The 24,222-nt window shown below is 66.1% G+C and overlaps 2 protein-coding genes across 5 annotated transcripts; one reads left to right on the top strand and one right to left on the bottom strand.

Moving 5' to 3' along the window:
- Positions 1 to 4,581: 4,581 nt before the first annotated feature.
- On the top strand, positions 4,582 to 11,969 carry LOC123344886 (TNF receptor-associated factor 2-like). Of its 2 annotated transcripts, XM_044981380.1 has the most exons (7): positions 4,582 to 4,626; positions 6,660 to 6,895; positions 7,478 to 7,547; positions 7,780 to 8,061; positions 8,730 to 8,907; positions 9,822 to 9,970; positions 10,060 to 11,969. In XM_044981380.1, exons 2-7 carry the CDS (start codon positions 6,681 to 6,683, stop codon positions 10,279 to 10,281), a joined length of 1,116 nt encoding a protein of 371 aa, XP_044837315.1. In that variant the 5' UTR covers positions 4,582 to 4,626; positions 6,660 to 6,680; the 3' UTR covers positions 10,282 to 11,969. The 2 variants fall into 2 exon arrangements, with proteins under 2 accessions (XP_044837315.1, XP_044837314.1); XM_044981379.1 differs by lacking the exon at positions 4,582 to 4,626 and having other exon boundaries at positions 6,243 to 6,895.
- Positions 11,599 to 22,649, bottom strand: LOC123344907 (N(G),N(G)-dimethylarginine dimethylaminohydrolase 1-like). 3 transcript variants are annotated; one of them, XM_044981407.1, is made up of 7 exons: positions 22,483 to 22,649; positions 16,861 to 18,145; positions 14,943 to 15,042; positions 14,482 to 14,555; positions 13,913 to 14,032; positions 13,121 to 13,264; positions 11,599 to 12,794 (listed from the first exon to the last, which is right to left on the bottom strand). In XM_044981407.1, exons 2-7 carry the CDS (start codon positions 17,149 to 17,151, stop codon positions 12,678 to 12,680), a joined length of 846 nt encoding a protein of 281 aa, XP_044837342.1. In that variant the 5' UTR covers positions 17,152 to 18,145; positions 22,483 to 22,649; the 3' UTR covers positions 11,599 to 12,677. The 3 variants fall into 3 exon arrangements, with proteins under 3 accessions (XP_044837342.1, XP_044837343.1, XP_044837344.1); XM_044981408.1 differs by lacking the exon at positions 22,483 to 22,649 and adding an exon at positions 20,199 to 20,214; XM_044981409.1 differs by lacking the exons at positions 16,861 to 18,145; positions 22,483 to 22,649 and adding an exon at positions 15,618 to 15,653.
- Between the last annotated feature and the right edge of the window lie 1,573 nt (positions 22,650 to 24,222).

The raw sequence follows: 24,222 nt of genomic DNA, 5'->3' as shown, positions 1-24,222 counted from the left end.
TGGTTATCCAGGGACCCCTCGCCGGGCGCTGAGATGCAGCCACTTCTGGTGTGGGACACGGGGCTGGTTACACAGGGACCCCTCGCCGGGCGCTGAGCTGCAGCTAACTCTGGGTGGGAGCTGGGGAACAGCCACAGGGAACAGCTTCACCCAGGGCTGGTGCCTTTAATTTCTGCCCCTCTCAGCCGGTCGCCTGCAGCCCCAGTTGAGCTGGAATCGGGCGGAGACGCGCAGGGGGCGCAGGGCCTGGGGAGATCCACACACCTGGACTGGTGGGGCCGGGGCCGGGTGGGGGGCTCTCCTGGGTCCCGTGCGCCCCCGGGACGTGCTCCAGGCAGTAGCCCCCAGACCGGGGGGGATCCCCAGGCAGGTGGCAGCTCCACAGACCCTCGAACGAGCTGGAGAAACCCTCTATTGTCACCGTGTTAGACCTCAGGATCCGAAGGCCTGTGGAGTTTGGTAGCGTTTCCCCATTGAGCCGCCACGTGGGGCCCCCTGCTGGGGGTGAGGTGGGTCCCTGCGCCCCACAGGGGGAACAGGAGAGCGACACAGACGCTCCCTCCACGACCGGCTCCTGGGGGATCATTCTGATGGACGCCCCGGCCGGGCAGCCTGTGGCGGCAGAGCCCAAAGTGATGGATCCAGTTAACAACACCCCCCTGCTGGCTGCTTGTCACTCCCCCCCCCCCCCGCCCCAGGCTATAGCCCCCCCCCCGTCAAAATCCTTAACCCCTCCCCCTCCCAGAGCGAGGCGAGAACCCAGGCGTCCTGGCTCCCCTCCCCCCGGCAGTGCCGTTACCGGGGGTGACGGTCACGGAGATCAGTGGGGCCTCCTGGCTGGGGCTGGCACAGAAGAAGGCCCCCGAGTCGTTCATGTGGACGGGTCGGAGTTCGAGGACGGAGGTTCGGTTTCCCCGACTCGTTAGGAGCCGCAGCCGCTTCTGAAACCTCCGCTCCGGAGCGTCGTGTTCCTGGGCCGCCGTCACTGTGTAGATCGTCTGTGTCCCACCTCTGCCACCAGCGCAGCGCGGGTACCGCGGGACCCACCGCCAGCTCAGCTCAGGCCCCGTCAGGTTGCAGGGGAGCCTCACACGCGAGCCGGCTTCTGCCGTCACCGCCGGGCCTGCGAACACCAGAGCCTGATGGGTCCTGCCCTGGAGAGACGGGGCCCCCTCGCCTGGTGCTGAGATGCAGCCACCTCTGGGGTGGGGTGGGGTGGCTGATTATACAGGGATCCCCTTGCTCAGTGTTGCACCGAGCTCTGGGGTGGGGCCCGTATACAGGGATCCCCCCCATGACCCTAAGAGCCCCCTCTTGCTAACGAGCAAAGGGGGTCGCTGTTCACCCCTGACAAAGCCCCGCCCGCAGCCCCTCACCCTGGCAGTGTTTATCCACAGGGGCCGGACGAGGCCGCTACCAGCTCCCGGCTGCGGCCCTGCGTCCGTCCCCGAGGAGACGCCAGGCTGCAGGCAGGACAAGCCGCCCGCGGGCATCACAGCACACGGCCCCCAGCAGCCGGCTCCCGTCGCTCGGGCCGTCTCGTGCCAGGGCCCAGCCTGCAGGAGCCCCGGCCGTGCCGCCGAGGGGCCGGCTGCACCCGCATCGCGCAACACCAGCGTCCTGGGGACAGAGGGGCCGAGCCGGAGTCAAGCCAGGATCCGGGGCCCTTTGCTTTGCAGTGTGGACGCAGCCTCGCCAGGCTCGTGGTTATAGAGGAACCCCTCCCTCGGGGGGGAGATGCAGCCACCTCTGGGGCGGGGCGGCTGGTTATATGGGGACCCCTCCCCCGGGGCGGAGATGCAGCCACCTCTGGGGCGGGGCGGCTGGTTATATGGGGACCCCTCCCCCGTGTGGAGCTGCAGCCACCTCTGGGGCGGGGCGGCCGGTTATACAGGGACCCCTCTTCCGGGGCAGAGATGCAGCCACCTCTGGGGCGGGGCGGCTGGTTATACAGGAACCCCTCCCCCGGGGCGGAGCTGCAGCCACCTCTGGGGCAGGACAGTGGTTTACACCGGGACCTCTCGGCCCTGGGACAAGCCCTGAGCCTCCCGCCCCGTTGGCTGCCGCCCCAGCGAGCCCAGCCCCAGCCCCGGCCCCACCCCGCCTGGGAGAGAGGCCCGGCCCCCGCTGGGTTGGCTCCTTACCTGCCTGCGCCCCTGGGGGCAGCGCTGCCAGGAGGGCGAGGGCCAGGGGCAGGAGCTGGGGGCGCATGGTGGAGCCGGGGGGTGATCCGGGCAGAGGGGCCTCTGGGAGCAGCTGGCTCTGGGGAGGGGCCTCGTTCCCGGCCGCTGAGGGGAAGAGGAAGGAGGTTGTGAAGCAATCAGGAAACCCACAGAGCTCGGGCAGCTGCAACCCCTTCGCTGCGGCGCTGGGGGGGCAGCGGGGGGCTCTGCCGGGCAGTCAGGGCTCCCCATGGCCCCAGGGCCGTGCCGGGGCCGGTGCTGTCTGTTTACCCCGGCCCCACACTGATCGGTTAAGTGCCAGGGGGCCGCAGCCCCACAGACCAGCCATTGTGGGGCGGCTTGTGAGGAATTAACCAACCCCCCCCCCCCCCGCACACACACACAGATCCAGCAGGGACACGCACACACACACACACACACACAGAGCCAGCAGGGACACGCACACACACACACACACACACAGAGCCAGCAGGGACACACACACACACACACAGAGAGCAGGGACACACACACACACACACAGCCAGCAAGGACACACACTCACACACACACACACACAGCAGGGAGACACACACACACACACACACACACAGCCAGCGGGACACACACACACACACACACTCACACACAGCCAGCAAGGACACACACACACACACACACACACACAGAGCCAGCAGGGACACACACACACACACACACCAGGGACACACACACACACACACACACAGAGCCAGCAGGGACACACACACACACACTCACACACACACACACACAGTCTGAGTGGACCGGGTCAATCAGCACTTTCAAGCTGACCCCTTGTATGTCCCTGGACTCAGCGGGCTGGGTCGAGCGGCTCTGCCAGGCTGCCCCCCTCGTATGTCCCGGGTTCAGCACGTCCCTGTCCCCACTCTCACCTCCCAGCTGTACCGGCAGCAACCCCCTGGCTGGGCAAACCCCGCGGGATCTTGGGCACTACAGGGATCTGCAGCTTAGGTAAGAGGAGCGTTGCTGCAGAATGAAAAGGGAAGCTAAAGACACAAGAGTAAAGTTCAGACAGAGAGAGAGGGAGACGCAGGCAGTTTAAGCATAAATGTTATTTATTGAATAACAGCGATAACCACGCGCGGAGCCTAAACCCGCATCGCAGGGACACTGTTAACGGTTAACACCTGAGGTAGAGAAGAAAACAGAGCTGGGGGTGGATCTCACCCACTCCACGGGGCTGGAACTGGTCGGGGGTCCCAGGCGAGGCTGGTAGCCGAGGGCAGGAGCCAGGCAGAGCCCCCAGCCCGACCGGGCAGGAGATGAGGGAGTCCCGGGGGAGCAGATGCAGAGTTCGGGTCCCGGCGGCAGAGCCCTGACCGGGGCTGGAGGGCGAACGCTGGGCTGGGTTGTGGGTGCGCTGGGGGCTCCGGGGTTTTCTGCAGGCCGGACAGCAGGAGCTGCTGGGGCTCGGCGCTGGGGGGTTCTCCCGGGGAGTCACACTCCCCCCCCCCCCCCAGCCTCAGCAGTTTGGGGTCAGTCCGGATCCATCGCTGGAACCGGGCTGATCCCGCCCAGCCGGGCGCGGGCAGAGGTGGGGCCGTTGCCGTCTGGAGCAGAGATTCCCAGGCCGCCGTGGGGCCCGGCTCTCCCGGGCCGGCCCCACAGTTCAGTGCGGTTCTCTGCTCTGCAGCCCGGAGCTAGTGCAGGTGTCTTCACCGGCCACCCTGGTCAGGGGGGGGTCTAGGTGTGTCGTCCCCCCTGCCCCCCCCCCCGCTGCTCACCCCACGTCTTCGCTCTGCTCTGCTCTGGTACAAGCACAGGCTGGCGGGGGTGGGAGTCAGACAGGCTGGACACTGCGCCCTGGTTCCCCAAAACCACAGAGCCGGCAGGGGGACACACACACACACACACACACACACGGCAGGGACAGATACACAGACACACACACACCCGGCAGGGACACACACACACACACACACACACACACAGACCAGGAAGGGACACATGCGCACACACACAGACACACACACACACAGAGTCAGCAGGGACGGACACAAACACACACCCAGTCTCTCTTACACACACACAGAGCCAGCAGGGACACACACACACACACACATACAGAGACCTGGCAGGGACGGACACACACACACACACACACACACAGAGCCGGCAGGGGGACACACACACACACACACACACACACACACACACAGAGTTACACACACACACCCCGCTCGGGCTCCTTTCCCGGCTGGCGGGGGGGGGGGGCATGTCCGGGGGGGGGCCCTCCTGGTGACGTCACTGGAATTCCCTGCGGGTGGGGGGGAAATTTCCGCGCGCGGCCGGCACGTCACTGGGGGCGGGGCTGGCGGGCGGGGGGTCCCCGGGCCGGCGCCGGGCGCAGCCAGACGGACGCGGCCGGGGCCCCAGACACACGGACGGGCTGGATCGGGCGGTGAGCGACCCCGGGGCGGGGCCGGGCCGGGATCGGGGGGCTGGGGGGGAGCGGGGAGACGGGGCTGGGGGGCGGGCTGGGGGGAGGGGGACAGATGTGGGGCGGGGGGGTCTGGTGCTGCCTGGGGGGGGACGGATGGGGGCTCTGTGGGGCTGGCTGGGGGAGGGAGGGAGACGGATGGGGTGGCTGGTGGGGAGGGGGGTCTGTGGGGTTGGCTGGGGGAAGGAGGACAGATGGGGGGTCTGTGGGGCCTGGGAGGACAGATGTGGGGGTCTGGGGCTGGCTGGGGGGGAGAGAGGGGGACGGATGGGGTTGGGAGGGGGGATGTCTCGGGCTGGGTGGGCCGGGGGGACGGCTGGGGGGGTGTCTGAGGCTGGCAGTGGGAGAGAGGGGGACGGATGGGGTGGATGGTGGGGATGGGGGATCTGTGGGGCTCTGTGGGCCGGGGGGGACAGATGGGGGGTCTGGGGCTGGCAGGGGGAGAGAGGGGGACGAGTGGGGTGGATGGTGGGGAGGGGGAATCTGTGGGGCCGGGGGGGGGGCGGATGGGGGGGTCTGGGGCTGGCAGGGGGAGAGAGGGGGACGGATGGGGTGGATGGTGGGGAGGGGGATCTGTGGGGCCGGGGGGGGCGGATGGGGGGCTCTGGGGCTGGCAGGGGGACGGGTGGGGGGAGGGGGCGGATGGGGGGCTCTGGGGCTGGCAGGGGGACGGAGGGGGGAGGGGGATCGGGGGGGGCGGATGGGGGGCTCTGGGGCTGGCAGGGGACGGGTGGGGGGAGGGGATCTGTGGGGCTGGCTGGGGGAGAGAGGGGGACGGATGGGGTGGATGGTGGGGAGGGGGGTCTGGGGCTGGCTGGGGGAGGGAGGGGGACGGATGACGGGAGGGGGTATCTGTGGGGGCGGATGGGGGTGGGGGGGGCTCTGGGGCTGGCAGGGGGACGGATGGGGTGGATGGTGGGGAGGGGGGATCTGTGGGGCGTGGGGGCGGATGGGGGGGTCTGGGGCTGGCAGGGGGACGGGTGGGGAGGGGGGATCTGTGGGGCCGGGGGGGCGGGTGGGGGGCTCTGGGGCTGGCAGGGGGACGGGAGGGGGGATCTGTGGGGCAGGCTGGGGGAGAGAGGGGGACGGATGGGGTGGATGGGGGGGAGGGGGGTCTGGGGAGGGCTGGGGGAGGGAGTCGGACGGAGGGGGACGGATGACGGGTGGGGGGGATCTGTGGGGGCGGATGGGGGGGGGGGGGGGGCTCTGGGGCTGGCAGGGGGACGGGTGGGGCGGGGGGATCGGGGGGGCGGGGGGGGCGGGTGGGGGGGACTGTGGGGCTGGCTCGGGGAGGGACGGGGACGGATGGCGGGAGGGGTGATCTGTGGGGCCGGGGGGGCGGGTGGGGGGATCTGTGGGGCTGGCTGGGGGAGGGAGGGGGACGGATGACGGGTGGGGGGGATCTGTGGGGGCGGATGGGGGGCTCTGGGGCTGGCAGGGGGACGGGAGGGGGGATCTGTGGGGCTGGCTGGGGGAGGGTGGAGGCACAGCTGGGGGGCGCCCCCAATGGAAAGGCCCCGGCGGGGACGGGGGCGGGGGATCCCCGCGGGTCTCTCCGGGAACGTCCGCGGCCCCCGGGGGATTCCCCAGGGGGACTCGGGACTCGTGGACCCGGGATTGAATGAATAGACCGGAAAAGTTCCAGCCTCCCAGCCAATCAGAGCGCGGAGGAGGGTCTAGACCCTCGCTGTTCAGCCAATCAGCACAGGGACAGAGTTAATGGGAGACGTCATTGTCTCTGAGCCAATCAGGCCTGGGGAATGGGAAATACCACCGCTCCTAGCCAGTCAGCTCCGGGAGTGGGATAGACCACTGCCCCCTGGCCAATCAGACTCAGGGAATGGGACAGACCCACTCCCAGCCAATCAGAGCTCGGAATGGGATAGATGACTGACTATCAGCCACTCAGCTCTGAGCAGGGGAGGGAGGGTGCACCGGCTCTCAGCCAATCAGCACCGTTTAACCCTTTCCTGTCTGGCTCTTTCTCCCCACAGGCATCCCCTCCCCCCACCGAGATGAGCTCAATAATCTTCAGCCCCTGGGGCAGCGCCAAGCTGCTCTCGGCTCCCAGCCCCACCCAGCAGGGGGAGCCGGAGGGGTCCCTGGGGGGGGCGCCCGGAGCCTCCGAGGGGGGATCCCGGTGCGACTGGTGCGAGCAGCTCACGGAGCCGGGGCACAGCAGGGACTGTGGGCACCACGTCTGCAAAGAGTGCGAGCGGGACTCCAGCAGGTGGGGGGCGCTGGGGGGCAGCAGGGGGCGCTGGGCTGCTGGGCGGGCACCAGGGGCTGCTGGGCGGGGGCAGCAGGGCGGGGGCAGCAGGGGGCGGAGCGGGAGGCACCAGGGGGCGCTGGGCTGCGGGGAGCAGGGCGGGGGCAGCAGGGTAAGGGGCAGGGGGACAGCAGTGGGGCTGGGCTGCTGGGGGCCAGGAGGGAGCAGGGCGGGAGGCACCAGGGGGCGCTAGGCTGCGGGGAGCAGGGCGGGGGCAGCAGGGTAAGGGGCAGGGGGACAGCAGTGGGGCTGGGCTGTGGGGGGCAGCAGGGAGCGAGGCAGGAGGCACCAGGGGGGCTGGGCTGCGGGGAGCAGGGCGGGGGCAGCAGGGTAAGGGGCAGGGGGACAGCAGTGGGGCTGGGCTGTGGGGGGCAGCAGGGAGCGAGGCAGGAGGCACCAGGGGGGCTGGGCTGCGGGGAGCAGGGCGGGGGCAGCAGGGTAAGGGGACAGCAGTGGGGCTGGGCTGTGGGGGGCAGCAGGGGGCGCTCTCCCGTGCCAGGCAGTGCCGATACCCTGACACCTTTCCTCTCCCGGGCTTTGCAGGGCCGGGATCCTGTCCTGTCTTCAGTGTTTGGAGGACCAGGGAAAGCAGCTGCTCAACGACCTGGACCGGGTACGTCGGTCTGGGGGACACGTGGCTCTAGTGCTCAGACAAAAGCTAGTCCCCCCGTCAAAGCACTGTCCTAGCACGCGGCGGATGGAGATGTGGGGACGAGTATTTCCAGGGGCGCTGTGGGGCAGGGCGGGAGGCTCAGCAGGGGGCGCTTTCCCCGGGCAGGCAGGGCTGGCCCCACGGCGGGACTGGGGGGCCCGTGGGCTCAGCTCTCTCCTCTCGCCCGTAACAGGTGCGCCATCCGCAGGTTGGGATGGTGGAGGAGGGCGAGGCCCTGGCGGCCCCGTCCCGCCGGCGCCTCGTGGTGGAGGTGGTGCAGGGGCCGCAGGAGCCCCGGGGACGGCTGGACCAGCGGCTGGACGAGGTGGAGGCGCAGCAGAAGACCTTGCAGAACATCGTGACGGTGCTGAGCCGGGAGATGGGCCGGCGCGAGGGGGCCAGAGGCTCGGCCAACGGGGGCTCGGCCAACGTGCTGGGGGAAGCCATGGCCCGAATCCTGTACCTGGAGGAGAAGGTCAGCGCTCGCCCCACAGCTGGGGGGGGGGCGGGGGTGTCAGAAACCCCCATGCCAGCTCGTTGACCTCTGACCTCTCCCATTTGGCCCCTGCTCCCAGAGTTGACCTATGACCCCAGCTTGGACCAAGGATTTGACATTTGAGTCATGAGCCCTCAGATTCAGCCTTCGGCCCCATGGTTTAGCCATGAACTTTCAGGGTTGACCTATGACCCCACTGCTCTCAACTTTGACCTCTGATCCCTTACATTAGTCCCATGGTTGCCCCAAGAGCTTTCAGAGTTGACCTGTGACTTCATGGTGACCTGTGAGTTCTGACCTTTGACCCCCCTGCATTGGACCTGTGGTTGGCCCATGTGCTCTCAACTTTGACCTCTGACCCCTCCCATTCGATGCAGGGTCCAAAAATAGACCAAAGACCTTTCCGAGTTGCCCTACAACGCCCCCTATTGGCTACCACCTTGCACCTGCTCCCCCATGGGTCAGCTTGGGCCCATGAGGCCTGAACCTTGACCCATGACCTCACGTTTGACACTTGACCCATGACCTTAGCCCCGTTGTCCTGTCTCCTTCCTTGTGGTATATTGCACCCTGCCCATGAGCATCCCAGCCACCGACTGGACCCCAGACCTCAACTCCCACCAACTTCTCCATCCCCTTCCTTCCAGGTGGCCCAGCAGGACACGCTCCTGGCCCTCAAGGATGTGATGATCAGCAACCTGGGGGCCCGGGTCGAGGCCCTGGAGCAGACCTCCTACAACGGGCAGTTTCTCTGGAGGCTCCCTGACATAGGGCGCAAGATGCAGCAAGCCCTTTCCAGACAGACACCTGCCCTCTACTCTCCCCGTAAGTGCCATCACCGGGGAGCAGAAGGAAATCCCCCAGCATGCACCACACCTTGGCCACAGCAATAGCATGTGGCAGAGAGTTCCCGCAGCCCAACACCATGTGTGGGTCAGTGCAAGAGGTAGCAAATCCCCCATAATGCACCTCAACAGGGATGCATCACCATGGAGGCTATCCTGGCTGTGCTAACATCCAGGAGCAGGGAGTTCCGCAGGTTAATGCCAGCCTACAGCAAGGAAAACAGCAGAGGATGTTCAGAAATCCCCTGCAATGCTCTCCATGGAGGCAACATGCCTTCTGGGAATATTTTAGATACATAAAGATCCAATAGCAAACAGTCCTGCAGGCAAAACACCAAGACCAGATGGCCATGTTGAGGTCTGTGACCCTATAATGCCCTTCACCAGACAGCAAAGCCCCACAACTGGAATGTCCTCAGCACAATGATTTCCTGTTGTGGGGGGTTCCAGAGGTTAACAGTGGGCAGAGTATAGCATAAATCCCACATAATGCACCTCAGTGGGTATTATCCCCCAGAACACTTTGGGCATGGTGAAATCTAGTGGCAGGGAGTTCCACAGGTGAACACTATTCAAAGTCATTAGCTTTACGGCAGACAACCAGGCAACAGTAGTGGGAAGTAATAAATCCCCTGTGATGTGTCAGTCAGCCTGGAATAGCCCTCGGCACAACAATGTCATGGGGCCTGGAGTCCCACACGTTAACAGTGTCCCCAGGTCAGTGCACTTAGTGGGACATGGGGGAGGGAAGCAGAAATTCCCCCACCACGCAATCGTCTCCTGTGAAATAGCTTGGTGTGGTAATATCATGGGGCAGGGAGTTCCACAGTCACACGCGTTTGTCAGTGGGAGAGGCAGATATCAGTCATCTCTCTCTCTCTCTGCCTCCATCAGCCTTTTACACCAGCCGCTACGGCTACAAACTCTGCCTCAAGGTTTACCTCAACGGGGACGGCACCGGGGCTGGGACGCACATCTCCCTCTTCTTGGTGCTGATGAGGGGCGAATACGATTGCTGGCTCAAATGGCCTTTCCATCACAAGGTGAGAGGGGCATGGGACACGGGGTCTTTCCCCTATAGGGAGCCCCACGGACCTCTAACAACCTTTAATCCTTTCAATCCGCTCCCCAGGTCACCTTCACGCTTCTGGATCAAGTCGGCGACCGTCACATCTCAAGCTCTTTCCGACCGTCGGAAGCCTCCTCTTCCTTCCAGCGGCCCGTGAGCAACTGCAACATAGCCAGCGGCGTCCCCGAATTCTTCCCCCTGTGCCAGCTCCACGCCCCGGAAGCCACCTACATCCACGAGGACACCTTAGCCTTCAAGGCCCTGATCGGCGACACCAACCTCTAGAGTGGGGCAGTTCGTCTGCGGCCCACGGGACTGGGGCTTGGGCCTCACTCGGGCCTAGAGACATAGCCGACAGCTTGGACTCCCGGGTTGGTGTCTTTCAAGATGGCTGCCTGCACCGCCTCTCCCCTGCCAAGCCTTCACTCAAGATGGCCGCCCACACCGCCTCTTCCCTGCCAAGCCTTCGCCCAAGATGGCTGCCCACACCGCCTCTCCCCTGCCAAGCCTTCACCCAAAATGGCTGCCCACACCGCCTCTCCCCTGCCAAGCCTTTGCCCAAGATGGCCGCCCACAATGCATCTCCCCCCACCAGGCCTTCACCCAAGATGGCTGCCCACAACGCCTCTCCCCCACCAAGCCTTTGCCCAAGATGGCCACCAAGACCTCGCTTCCCCTCCCATGGCTTCATCTAAGAAGCTGGCCATGAAAAATGGAGGTCGACCCTTCTTGGTAACCACCATGGAAGAGGTTTTCAAGACAATATGACCCTGAAGTCTCTTCCCAGACGGCCACTCATGAATAGGTTCTGCCTCCTTTGAAAGCTTAGTCCGAGACAGTGGCCACGAATAATGGAGGGTGAGCCCTCGGGGCAGCCATCTTGGAAGAGACGAAGGTGGAGGGAGACCCTTCAGTGTCATCCAAGATGGCTGACCATGAGAACTGTTGTGGCAGCCATCTTGGCAGCTCTTCTGACAGTGGAGGGAGATGTAGGATGATCCTCCAGCTGGTGGCCCCCACCTAAGGTCTCCCTCACACAGGGAGGGTCAGCTATGGGGATATACAAAGCCGCCCCCCCCCCCAACAGTATGGAGCTCGCCTTCAGTGCCTGCAGTTCCCCCCACACCTCAGAGAGCAGCTGCACGGCTGTTCCTGGCGGGGGTTGTTGACCAGCTCTTATTTTTGTAGACCCTACACAAAGTCATACCAAACGCGACCTCAGCAGCAACGTGCCAAGCAGCTCTGGGCTTTTCGGGAGTCCGATGATCCCGCTGGGACAGGGACGGCCAGAAATGGGGCGTTTTTGTTTTCAATACGCCAAAGCAGACTGGACTATTTAAGAGGGAAAATATTTGTAACTGAATTAAACTCTTATTTATTTAGTTGACATTAAATCTATTTATGGATCACAGCAGCTGCTCTGGGGGGGTCGGCATTTTGCACCCCCCTCCCAAAAATTAAAGTGGGTCCAATGGAGAGAATTGAAATTGAAGTGTGAGGTTTCCCCTCTAGGGGATGCTGGCTCTGGGTGGGGGCACTGGCTGGCTCAGGGGGTAAGCAGTGGGGTACAGGTCCCCCCCTAATTGAGACATGACTCGGAGCTAAATTGGTTCAATTCTTTATTGTGTCAAAGATCTCAGAGGCAGTGAGAAGCTAAACACCCCCTCCCTCTGGATCAACACCCTGGCTCTGCCCTCGGGGGCGCTCCTACTCCACATCACCAGGGGCTCCTAGGAGCCCCCCTAACTACTCTAACACACACACAAGGCACCCCTGTCTTTGGGGGGGCAGTCACCCTTACATAGCTAGAGGTCTGGGATCCCCAGCTGCCCCACAGCAGGCCTAGCCAGCCTGGTATCCCAGCGCTACCACCAACCGTCAGCCCCAAGGACCCACAGTTGCTACTGCTAACGGGGGAAGGGGTCGTGCTATTGGGGTGTGGCAGTGGGGAGCGAGTTGTGTTTCAAGGGGGTGAGAGGGGTTACCCCCAAAACACCAGCACCATAGATTAGTGGATGAATGGCAGAGGGGGGCTGGAAGATCCTAACCACAGTGAAAGGTCCCCCCTAATTCAGGGCTCTCAGGTATCGGGGGTCCTCCAATGCCGTGGCTTCAATATTGGGGTCCCATTGCGTGGTATAACATGCCTGTATCCCCCACACCTCCCCCCCGGTGGCATGATAAATCAGGGTCCCCCAAACCCTCCACTATCCCAGCGGGACATAGCTGGGTTCCCCAAACCCCCATATGGGGATGTAACACCTCCCTCCCCAGGCCACCCACTAAGTATAGATGGGTCCCACCCGCCGTTGCTCCTGGAGAAGGAACAAAGGGACCCCCAACAATTTGGAGGCCCCACCCAATGGGCTTCCACCCTCTCCTGCTAATGGAGACCCCCTGCTCTCCACCTCCCAAGAAGGCAGGACCCCATTATTTTCAGGGTCCGCATGATGTGGTAGGTTCCAAATATGCCCCCCCGGCTTCTGGGGGCTTGGGGGACCCCACTTTCCAGGCAGGTGGGGAGGCAGTAGGGGGAAGGGTGATCACCACTTCCCAGATGGGCAGTAAGTTGAGGGGTGCCCTGAGGTTTGGGGGTACAGGGCATGGGCTGGGTAAGATGGGCACATAGGGAGGATGGGGGGGTCAGAGGCTCCCCCCCGTAGCTGGGGGGGCCGGAGGCACTAGCGGTCGAGCTTCTTGTTGATGAGAAGGGAGCAGGAGCTGAGGGTCCCCCCCAGCTTGGCCACCTCGCTGCAGGCGGCAGGGATCAGGGTGAGGTCGGCCAGCTTCTGGAACAGCTGCGGGGAGACACACGGGTCAGCAAGGCATTGTGGGTAAGAAGGAGCCATTTCCATGCCACTCCCTTTGCATTGACAGCCCCACCCACTCCTAGCCCCGCCCTCCTATCGCAAACCCCGCCTCCAGATCCAAAAGCCCTGCCCCCATTCACTCCACACCACCCATCCCCTATGCCCCACCCACCCGCTCCTAGCCCTACCCCCAGTTCCCCAGGCCCCACCCTCCTATCCCAAACTCCGCCCCCAGGTCTCCAAATTCCAGGTGGCCCATGCCCCCTCCATCCACTTCTAGCCCCGCCCCCAGCGCCCGAGCTCCGCCCCCTCACCTGCAGGCTGCTGGGGAACTCCTCGGGGCTGCGGTGGAGCAGGGCACAGCCCTTGGGCCCCAGGCGCACGTAGACGCAGTTCCCGGCGGGGTCGTCCGGCACCGTCAGCGTGTCGTAGTGGTGATCGGTCAGCTGCTCCATGCTCTGGGGCGGGGGGACGGGGGTGAGAGCAGGGCCTGGGGTCCCCCCTCCTCCACGCAGTCCTTAGATCAGTGCCCTGAGTCCACCCAGCCCGGTATCCCACCGCTCAGCCCCTGGGCCCACCCTGCCCGGTATCCCACTGCTCCCACCAGCGCTCAGCCCCCGGGCCCACCCAGCCCGGTATCCCACCGCTCCCACCACCGCTCAGCCCCCCGGGCCCACCCAGCCCGGTGTCCCACCGCTCCCACCACCGCTCAGCCCCCCGGGCCCACCCAGCCCGGTGTCCCCACCGCTCCCACCACCGCTCAGCCCCCTGGGCCCACCCAGCCCGGGATCCCACCGCTCCCACCACCGCTCAGCCTCCCGGAGCCCACCCAGCCCGGTATCCCACCGCTCCCACCACCACTCAGCCCCCCGGGCCCACCCAGCCCGGTATCCCACCGCTCCCACCACCGCTCATCCTCCCTGTGGCCACCCAGCCCGGTATCCCACCGCTCCCACCACCGCTCAGCCCCCCGGGCCCACCCAGCCCGGTATCCCACCGCTCCCACCACCGCTCGGCCTCCCGGAGCCCACCCAGCCCAGTATCCCACAGCTACCACCACACCTCAGCCCCCCTGGGCCCACCCAGCCCGGTATAGGCCCCGTTACCCTCATGGCTTTCTTGGCAGCCTCACTGCTTCCAATGGCGATTGTGTCCGGCCCAGCCATGCTACAGAAACTCTTCAGATGGGAGGAGCCCGTCACGGGGACCGTGGAGACAGCAAAATCCTGGCACCCGGGGAAGGGTGAGAAAAACACATGCATGGACCCCAGCCCTGCCGGTGCCCCACAGCCCCTGCCAGCCCAGTCCTGCCCCCCAGCTCTGCCGGTGCCCCTCACTCCCAACCCACAGCCCCTGCCAGCCCAGCCCTGCCCCCCAGCTCTGCCGGTGCCCCTCACTCCCGACCCGCAGCCCCTGCCAGCCCAGCCCTGCCCCCCCCAGCTCTGCCGGTGCCCCTCACTCCCGACCTGCAGCCCCTGCCAGCCCAGCCCTGCCCCCTCAGCTCTGCCGGTGCCCCTCACTCCCGACCCGCAGCCCGTTAGCCCAGCCCTGCCCCCCCCCCAGCTCTGCCGGTGCCCCTCAGTCCCGACTTGCAGCCCTGGGAAAAGGGAGAGTTGCGGGGTGGGAGCCAGGACTCCTGGGTTCGATCCCTGACCCTGCCAAAATTTCAGCTCACCCGAAAAGCATCCGCCACCGCCTCCGCCCCTCGGTGATTGGTCCATTTGGAGATGCCCACAAAGAACTCTCGACCTGTAAGGAGACAGGAAGGGGCGGGACAAGGCTCATTAACCCTCGAGATGCCATGGCCAAATTAGCTCCCATTGCTTTGGCTTCACTCAGATGCACCCAAGCTGGAGCTGGCCCCTCGGGTGCCCCATCAGCCCCACCTCCCCTTGCCCCCCACCCCCTAACCAACCTCCCAGTGCAGCTGGGAATTGACCAATGCCCTTAGAATGAGGCAGGAGGGGGGCAGGGCAGGGAGCCAGGACTCCTGGGTTCTCTCCCCAGCTCTGGGAAATGAATGAGGACTAGGGGGTTACAGGAAGACAGTTTGCTCCACACCGCCCCCTGCTGGTTCACACCCAGGGTTCAAGCCATGGCTACTTGTCCCGTCGCCGCCAGGGCTGGGGCACTCACCTGTGAAGAGCACGTCGCTGCCGTCCAAGGTGGCCCCATCGTCCGTCACCTCCACCACCCGCATCTTCAGTTCCTCCAGGACCCTCTTGATGCTGCTGATCTGGATCGGGCCCCCCACCCCGAACAACAGAGATTAACTCTTGCAGGGGATTCCCCTACACTCCCCCTTCCCCCTCTACACTGGCCCATCCCTTAGCAACCCCATGAGTTGAACTACCAGACAGGCTTCAGGGCCTACACCCAAGGAAAGAGAGATTGGGAGGGTTCTGAAATGGCCACCACACCCCCTTGCCGGTGCCCCCCCAGTTGACACCCTTGTCCTCCCCAGCCAACCCTGCCAACATGGGCTCTTTGACCCCCTCCAATGGCTCCCAATCCAGGCCTCTGGCACCACTACTACAAGGCAGGCTTCAGCGGCCTACACCCAACCTCAAGGAGAGATGATGAGGGTCCAGAAATGGCTGCCAACACCCTCTCCCCGTTGACCCCAGCTGACACGCTCACCCTACCCAACCAGCCCCAGCGACACAGGCCCTTTGACCCCGCCCCACGGCGCCCAACCCAGGCCTCAAACTTCACTACTTCTACGCAGGCTTCAGCGGCCTGCACCCAGCACCAATCAGAGATTGTGGGGGTTCAGAAAGTCAACATCCCTCTTCCACATCCCCGACCTACCCCGCCCGTGTGCGCCCTCATCCCCCGGCATTCAGCTCCCCCCTCCAGAGTTACTACTACCCGGCAAGGTTCAGCCACACGGGCTGGGCTCCGGAGGGTGGGAAACGAGATATGGGGCCTGTCCCCCTCTAGGGGCGCCGGCTCCCACCCAGCCTCAGGGCAGGGACTGGCTGGCTCAAGGGGGCGGGGAATGGGGCAGGGGCCTGTCCCCTCTTGGGGGCGCCGGCTCCCACCCGGCCTCAGGGCAGGGACTGGCTGGCTCAGGGGGGCGGGGAATGGGGCAGGGGCCTGTCCCCCCCTAGGGGGCGCCGGCTCCCACCCGGCCTCAGGGCAGGGACTGGCTGGCTCAGGGGGGCGGGGAATGGGGCAGGGGCCTGTCCCCTCTAGGGGCGCCGGCTCCCCCCAGCCCCAGGGCGGGGACTGGCTGGCTCTGGGGGCAGGGAATGGGGCAGGGGCCTGTCCCCTCTGGGGGGCGCCGGCTCCCCCCGGCCTCAGGGCAGGGACTGGCTGGCTCAAGGGGGCAGGGAATGGGGCAGGGGCCTGTCCCCTCTGGGGGGCGCCGGCTCCCACCCGGCCCCAGGGCAGGGACTGGCTGGCTCAGGGGGGCGGGGAATGGGGCAGGGGCCTGTCCCCTCTAGGGGGCGCCGGCTCCCCCCGGCCCCAGGGCAGGGACTGGCTGGCTCTGGGGGCAGGGAATGGGGCAGGGGCCTGTCCCCTCTAGGGGGCGCCGGCTCCCACCCGGCCCCAGGGCAGGGACTGGCTGAGGAGGGGTGGGGAGGGGGGTTCCCGAAAGGTCTCTGGAGGCGTAAGGGAGGGGTTTGCATCACCAATGAGGTCATGCTGGAATGAGCAGTTGCCTCGGCAACTCGGGTCAGGTGACCAACTCTCCTCTCCAGACCCCAGTGGAGTGGGGAGGGGAGACGGGGGGAGACAAGTCCCAGGGCCTCCCTGGAGGAAGCAGATGGAGAATTAGCCTCCACCCCACCCCCGCTACAATAATTGATGGGTTAACGAGCCAAGCACTGGCACTGCTAGACCCACTCCCCTCCCAGAGCCGGGGAGAGAACCCAGGAGTCCTGGCTCCCAACCCCCCTGCTCTAACCCACTAGCCCCATTCCCCTCCCAGAGCCGGGGAGAGAACCCAGGAGTCCTGGCTCCCAGCCCCCCCACACACACACACTCTCACCCACCAGCCCCCACTCCCCTCCCAGAGCCGGGGAAGGAACCCAGGCGTCCTGGTTACCTCTCCGCGCCGCGCCGGCTCCCAAGGCCGGGTGACGAGCGCCGTATCGCCCTGTATCACGGCCGCGTCCTCCACCAGCACCGAGCGGGGCAGCCCCTCGTCCGCCGCCAGCTCGATCACCTGCAGCCCCAGCTTCTGCCGCAGGATGCCGGTGTAGACCCCGTACTGCCGGTGCGCCTTGGCCAGGTCCACCGGCTCCGCCCCGTCCCCGTCCGGCTGGGCGGCCAGCGAGTCCGGGACGCTGCGGACGATGGCGTGGGTGTATCTGCCGAAGGAGGAGGGACCCGCCATGGCTGGGAGCTCGCCCCACGCCGGGCGCAGAGACCGACCGATCCCCGCGGAGGGCGAGAGAAACGGCTCCGTCGTCTCCCCGCAGGGGTCTCCGATGGGCCGGCGGGTCTCCCCTCTCACCGGCCGATCAGTGACTCCCGATCACCCGGCCACAGTCAGTTTTTCGGATCAATTTCAATGGACCCCCGGGCAAATCACCCACCCGGCCAAGCCCTCCTGGGCCCCCCGTTCTCCCTGAACCCGACCAATTTCCCAGTCAATGAGTCACTTTCCTCTGATCAGTGTCACGCCCTGGGCACCGACTCCCCAGTCAGCTGATCAATTCCATCTTCCGGTCAATATCGCCCGGGGGCGGGGCACCCCTCCGCCAATCGGTCCTGCTTCCCGGCAAGCCCCGATTATCCGACCGAGAGCGTCTCCAGCCCCAGATCTCGGCTCAATTTCTGCCCCCTTCTCTCTTCCTGACCTGTGGCCACCGGCCAATCAATTTCCCCTGGGGCCTGCTTCTCCCACCAGCCGATCCATTACCCCGGGCAGGGGGCCGATCGCTCGTTAGCATTAACGACCCAAGCAAGCACTCAGCCGCTCAATTTCTCCTCTTGGATCAGTGCCCCCGTTGATCCATTCCTTCCGAGAGCCAGTTACCCCGTTAACCAACTCCCACCGCATCGGTCTGTCAACTTCCCTCTGGACCCAATTCCTTTCCTCCAGCACCAGGTCGCTGCGGTTTCTTCCTCGGTTAAATGCTCCGCGGATCAAATCCCAAGCGAGGGGAGCGGGTTAGAGCGGGGCGGGGGCTGGGAACCCGGACGCCTGGGTTCTATCGAGTTCTCTGCTCAAACAATCTTCATCCCGACGCCAGGGGAAATTCTTTGCAGATCTCACTCGCTCCAGACGGTATAAAAATACAAATTCCCTCCCCCTTTCCAGGAATTTCGGGAGGAAAAAAAGCTATTTGTTGCGTCCGCACAAAGGAGAGTAGATCCGCCAGCACCTATGAGAAGGGAGAGACGCGCACGGTTAGGGCCGGGTCGGTTTTCTCGGCTCCATCCGTCCCCGCGAAAAAACACCCCCCGAAACCCACCCCTGCCAAAGTCAGTCTGAATTCGGCCCCTCAAGAACGCAGGCCACACACGTCTGCTTTGTTCAGTCGTCTCGTGTTCCCTGCCTTGCGCACGCGCCTCCAAATCTGTCCCAATGAACGTCACCCCCAGATCCGTCCCCAAGAACTGTCCCCCGCTAAGACCCCCCCAAATCTGTCCCCATTAAACTCGGAAATACACCCCTCCACCAAGCCGTACCCCAAAGATCTGCTCTGAGTTCTGTCGCTCATGAGCGGGACCCCCCCAAAAATGGTGCTCAGAGTCACCCTAAAAAGCTGTCTCCCCAAACTGTCCATGACAAAGAGCCATAGAAATCAGCCGGATTCTGCGCACCCCAAAGATCTGCCCCCAGAGTCAGCCCTGTACTAACAGGGACCCCAAAAACTCATCCCCTTGGAAGTCACACAATCTGCCCTGTGCCCCAAATCTCTATCTGCCACCAGTCCCCAAATGCTACCCCCCCCTCCGGTAACTCACACCCCAAACGCCCTGCTGGACTCTGCCCCCAGGAGAGCTTTGAGCCCAGATCAAAGATCTCAGCAGTATCCTGGGTTCTCCCCGGCTCTGGGAGGGGAGTGGGGGCTGGTGGGTCAGAGCAGGAGGGGGCTGAGAACCAGGACTCCTGGGTTCTCCCCGGCTCTGGGAGGGGAGTGGGGGCTGGTGGTGAGAGCAGGAGGGGGCTGAGAACCAGGACTCCTGGGTTCTCTCCCCGGCTCTGGGAGGGGAGTGGGGGCTGGTGGTTAGAGCAGGGGGGGCTGGGAACCAGGACTCCTGGGTTCTCTCCCCGGCTCTGGGAGGGGAGTGGGGGCTGGGGGGTTAGAGCAGGGGGGGCTGGGAGCCAGGACGCCTGGGTTCTCTCCCCGGCTCTGGGAGGAGGGTGGGGGGGTTAGAGCAAGGGGGGCTGGGAGCCAGGACTCCTGGGTTCTCTCCCCAGCTCTGGGAGGGGAGTGGGGGCTGGTGGTGAGAGCAGGAGGGGACTGAGAACCAGGACTCCTGGGTTCTCTCCCTGGCTCTGGGAGGGGAGTGGGGGCTGGTGGTTAGAGTAGGGGGTGGGCTGAGAACCAGGACTCCTGGGTTCTCTCCCTGGCTACAGGGAGTGGGGGCTGGTGGTTAGAGCAGGGGTCTTGGAGCCCGGACTCCTGGGTTCCATTCCAGGCCCTTCTGCCAATCTCTCCTGTCCCTGAGACTGTTTCTCTCCCCACCCCCCCTCCTCGTCTGCCTTATCTTCAGGACAGGGACTGGATGTGACTTGTTTGTGCCGCCAACACACAATGGGGCCGGTGTCCAGCTGGAAAGAGAACTCAGGAGTCCGGAGGTGGGGGTGGGGAGGAAAAGGAAGGGGAAGGGGGGCTGGGAGCCAGGACTCCTGGGTTCTCTCCCCGGCTCCGGGAGGGGAGTGGGGTCCGGTGGTTAGAGCGTGGGGTGGGGGTTGGAGCCAGGACTCCTGGGTTCTCTGCCCGGCTGCGGGAGGGGAGTGAGATCCAGGGGTTGGGGGGGGGGTTGGAGCCAGGACACCTGGGTTCTCTCCCCAGCTCTGGGAGGGGAGCGGGGGCTAGTGGTTAGAGCAGGGGGTGGGGGCTGGAGCCAGGACTCCTGGGTTCTCTCCCCGGCTGCGGGAGGGGAGTGGGAGCTAGTGGTTGGGGGGTGGGGCTGGAGCCAGGACTCCTGGGTTCTAATGGAAATTGTGGTTTCAGTGGGGCAGGGAGCAGTGCCCAGTGTGGCGGGGGAAGGGCAGCGCGATGCCCGATGGGGGGGGGGTCTGGGTGGGACCCCGATGTCCAGCCAGGGCCCCCGAGAGCAGGTCCAGGCCCTGCTGAAAAACGTTTTTCAGGCCCCCCAGCAAGGGCAGAGCAGCTACACCGGGCCCCAGGCCCCCTTCTGAACTGCCGGCCGCCCCCCCCCCCCCGTCGGCCCTGTCTGGGGGGGGGGGGGTCTGTGCAGCACCTGGCTCACTGCGGGTTTAGCTGCTCCTCCGAGACCAGCCTGAGTTAACAATCGGCCCATAAGCCCCGGCATGGAGGGGGTGGGACCCTGTCAGTGCCACTGGTTCCCCGGCCCGTTCCCCGCCGCCCCCCCCCCACCATCGCCCCGATCTCCCCGCCTGCCCCCCCCATCGCCCCGATCTCCCCGGCTGCCCCCCTCGCCCCGATCTCCCCGCCTGCCCCCCCCCCACCATCGCCCCGATCTCCCCGCCTGTCCCCCCCCATCGCCCCGATCTCCCCGCCTGCCCCCCCCACCATCGCCCCGATCTCCCCGCCGGCCCCCCCCCATCGCCCCGCCGGCCCCCCCCACCATCGCCCCGATCTCCCCGCCTGCCCCCCCCACCCATCGCCCCGATCTCCCCCCCGCCCCCCCCCCCACCATCGCCCCGATCTCCCGGGCCCGTTCCCCGCCGGCCCCCACCCAGGGCCGGGGGAGCCAGGCAGGGGCCGGGCTCAGATTCGCTCAGGGCAAAAATATGCAACAGCTGGTTCCTTTTAACTGTGTGTCAGGAGGGGGGAAGGCGGAGGAGGAGGAGAGACACACAACCCACAACCTCACCCACACACCCCCCCCCCTAAGAGACACAACACCCACCCACACACACCTGAGAGACACCCCTGAGACACAACCTCACCCACACACCCCCCTAAGAGACACAACACCCACCCACACACCTGAGAGACACCCCTGAGACACAACCTCACACACACACAACCTGAGACAATCTGAAGCAGACACACCCCCAGCGCCCAGGAGAGAGACGCATCACTCGAGACAGCTGGATCCACACACCCCCCACTGCACCCCCAGCGAGACCCACAACCCCCCCGCCAGCTGCACCCCCCCCCCCCAGCTCACAAGGCCTCCACGCACACAACCGGGGGAAGAGAGACACGCAAACACACAACTGCGCTGGGCCCCGAGACACACCCACAACCCCTCCCCCCCCGGCGACAATTGCTCACCCCCCCACAACACAACACCCCCCCACACCCCCCAATCTGTTTTCACCCACCCGCAACCTGAGACAACACAACCCCCCGCCCAGGCTGACAGCGGGACACCCCGACCCGGGACAGACCAACCCCCCCCCGCCCCCCAGCAGAGAAAACAGGCTCGGGACAGCCCAGGGAGGGAAGGAATAACCCCCCCCCCCGCACATGTGCGCAGCGGGGAAATCCAGGAGACCTGGGGGGGTCCCTCCTTCTCCCCCCCAGACTGTCCCAGCCCAGCTCCCAGGCCCTGTGATCCCTCCCGCGGGTCCTTCCTCGCCCCCCGCCCCCCCCCCCCCAAGTGGCCACCAGAATGTTATTGGGGCGGATTCGTCCCCTAGGACCATCAATAATAAATCTGGCTCCTTCCACAGCTCCTCCGGGCGGGGGCGTCTCCTTCCTCAACTTCCCAGCTAGGCCTGCTCCGACCAGCCACACCCAGGGAGAGAACCCAGGAGTCCGGGCTCCCAGCCCGCCCTGCTCCCACCCACCACAGCCCAGCCCCCGTCCAGAGCCGGGGAGAGAACCCAGGAGTCCGGGCTGCCAGTCCCCCCTACCACACCCAGCCCTCTCCTAGAGCTGGGCAGAGAACCCAGGAGTCCGGGCTCCCAGCCCCCCTGCTCCCCACCCAATACCCTCCCTCGGTCTCCAAACAACCCAGCTACCTCCCCTGGGTCACCCCCAAATCCTGCAACACCCCCACAGCCGTTCCCGGCTCCGGCCGCTGCCTGAGGGTCACCCCCAATCTCAGCCCCCCCAGTATCCGCGCTCATCTCAGCCCTCCCTAAACAGCGCCCCATAACGGCTGCCCCCCGGCAGAGCCCCAGCTTTCACAGCCCCCCAAGAGCCTCAGGACCCCCCCACACCCCCCTGTAAGATCTGCCCCAACCCGCAGGCGATGCCCCCAGACCCCCTTATTGGGCCAGAGCAGCCCAGTAACTCTGCCCCCCCCCCAATCCACCCCCAACCCCGCCCCTCTGTCCGCCAACCCCCCCCCCCGCCAGCGCCCCCACCGCAGCCCCCCGAAACCACCCCAGTCCCCCCAGATCGCCCCCTCTCAACTCCCCCCCCCGCCAGGTCCGCCCCACAGCCCCTCCCATCCCCCACCAGAGCCCCCCAGGGCTCCACCCTTCACCCAGACCCCCGGGCCCCGCCCAGCGCCCCCCCCCCGGCAAACCGCCCAAAGAGTCAGTCCCAGCCCCCCCCAGGTCCCCTCAGCCCGTAGTCCCCCCGAAATCCAGCCCCCCCCTTACCTCCCTGCGCCCCGCCAAGGGGTTTGGGGGGGGTCTCTCTCCCCGGGCGGGGGCCCCGCCCCAGGATGCCCCGGGGCTGCCGCGGGGGCGGTTCCTGCCAGCGACCCCCCCGATCCGGCTGCCCAAGCGGGGGGGACCCCGGGACGCGTCAGCCTCGCCCGGCACCGAGCGCAGGAGCAGCCGCCCAGCCAGCGCCAGCCCCAGCGCATTGTCTGCCCGGGGGGCGGGGCTAGGCAGGCCCCGCCCACTCGCCCCGGGCTCCGCCCCATCACTCCCTAGGCTCCGCCCACGGGGGCCCAGGGCTTTAAAAGGGGCGTGACTGGGCCCTCACTGGGATTGACAGACCTGGGGCTTTACTGGGAGCCAGACGGGGGGAGGCAGCTTCCCCCCCCCGCCCTGCTGGTGCCCCTCACTCCTGACCCACAGCCCCCCCGCCCTGCTAGTGCCCCTCACTCCCGACCCGCAGCCCCTGCCAGCCCAGCCCTGCTGGTGCCCCTCACTCCCGACCCGCAGCCCCTGCCAGCCCAGCCCTGCCGGTGCCCCTCACTCCCGACCCGCAGCCCCTGCCAGCCCAGCCCTGCTGGTGCCCCTCACTCCCGACCCGCAGCCCCTGCCAGCCCTGCTGGTGCCCCTCACTCCCGACCCGCAGCCCCTGCCAGCCCAACGGTTCTGACACAAGAGCCTCCGGCCCCCCAGGCTGTGCACAGGGTGGCGCTGGGGGGCTCTGGCCTGCAGGGAGGGGGGGGGGCTCAGCAGGGGGCTCCCCCCAGCAGCCAGTGGTGGTGCCCATACCCCAGGGTGGCACTAGGGGGCGCTGTGCTGCCTCGAGGGCTCATTCGGAGAGACCCTCCCCCCCGCAGGGCAGGGCCCCCCCTATCTGCCCCCACCCCCGAGTCAGGGCCACTCTCGCCCCTCGGGGTTATGCAGGAAGTGAACCCGGCTCCAGGCAGCCACGCACAGGGCGGGCGGCAGGGATGGAAAATCTCCCCCCCGCCCGCCATGATGGAGCAAACCACAGCTGGAGCCCCCCTCCCCCCCCCCGTGCCCTTGGGCACATACAGACTGTATCTCTTGTGGGGGGGGAGCCCGGTGCCAGGAGGCAACACCCACAGCGCTAGACATCGGGGGGGGGCCCAGAGCTGGGCTGGCAGGGGCTGCGGGTCGGGAGTGAGGGGCACTGGCAGAGCTGGGGGGCAGGAGGAGGGCAGGGCTGGGCTGGCAGGGGCTGCGGGTCAGGAGTGAGGGGCACCAGCAGAGCTGCAGGGGGAGGAGTTACAGGAACAGGACTTTCAGGGGGGAGGGGCGATCTGTTTGTGGAGGGGGGTTCCCCATGGTTTCCTGTAGGGTGATAAATGGATGAACGGCCCCTCCCCCACTTTACGCTTCCTTCAACACCCCCCGTCCCGTCCCCCCCCCCCGCCCCCGCCAGGCCCCAGGGGAAATAGCTCGTCTGTGACTCGCCTTCCTCTGCTAATTTCCGGCTCAGCAGATGGGACCCCCCCACCCCTCCTGCCCCGTGATCGTCAGGAGGGAAAAGGAAAAAGAATTAAAACAGACACAACTGTGCAGGTGCCCCTCACTCCCGACTTGCAGCCCCCTGGGCTCCCCCCAGCTCTGCCGGTGCCCCTCACTCCCGACCCGCAGCCCCTGCCAGCCCAGCCCTGCCCCCCCCCAGCTCTGCCGGTGCCCCTCACTCCCAACCCGCAGCCGTAATTACAGGATACCAAACAGGGTTGAGCG

Source organism: Mauremys mutica, chromosome 12, assembly GCF_020497125.1.
Source record: "Mauremys mutica isolate MM-2020 ecotype Southern chromosome 12, ASM2049712v1, whole genome shotgun sequence".
NCBI classification, from domain to species: domain Eukaryota; kingdom Metazoa; phylum Chordata; order Testudines; family Geoemydidae; genus Mauremys; species Mauremys mutica.
The sequence above is the reverse complement of the archived record's forward strand: the minus strand, read 5'-3'. Positions and strand labels throughout refer to the sequence as shown.

What these genes read in the sequence shown, in the direction of transcription:
- LOC123344886 (XM_044981379.1), top strand. Translation starts at nt 6,552, where the DNA reads ATGACTGACTATCAGCCACTCAGCTCTGAGCAGGGGAGGGAGGGTGCA. An exon ending in TGCTCAACGACCTGGACCGG is followed by an intron (nt 7,548 to 7,779) that starts GTACGTCGGTCT and finishes CGCCCGTAACAG; the next exon opens with GTGCGCCATCCGCAGGTTGG. An exon ending in AATGGCCTTTCCATCACAAG is followed by an intron (nt 9,971 to 10,059) that starts GTGAGAGGGGCA and finishes TCCGCTCCCCAG; the next exon opens with GTCACCTTCACGCTTCTGGA.
- LOC123344907 (XM_044981407.1), bottom strand. Translation starts at nt 17,151, where the DNA reads ATGGCGGGTCCCTCCTCCTTCGGCAGATACACCCACGCCATCGTCCGC. An exon ending in AGCCGGCGCGGCGCGGAGAG is followed by an intron (nt 15,043 to 16,860) that starts GTAACCAGGACG and finishes GGCCCGATCCAG; the next exon opens with ATCAGCAGCATCAAGAGGGT. An exon ending in CAGCGACGTGCTCTTCACAG is followed by an intron (nt 14,556 to 14,942) that starts GTGAGTGCCCCA and finishes GTCTCCTTACAG; the next exon opens with GTCGAGAGTTCTTTGTGGGC.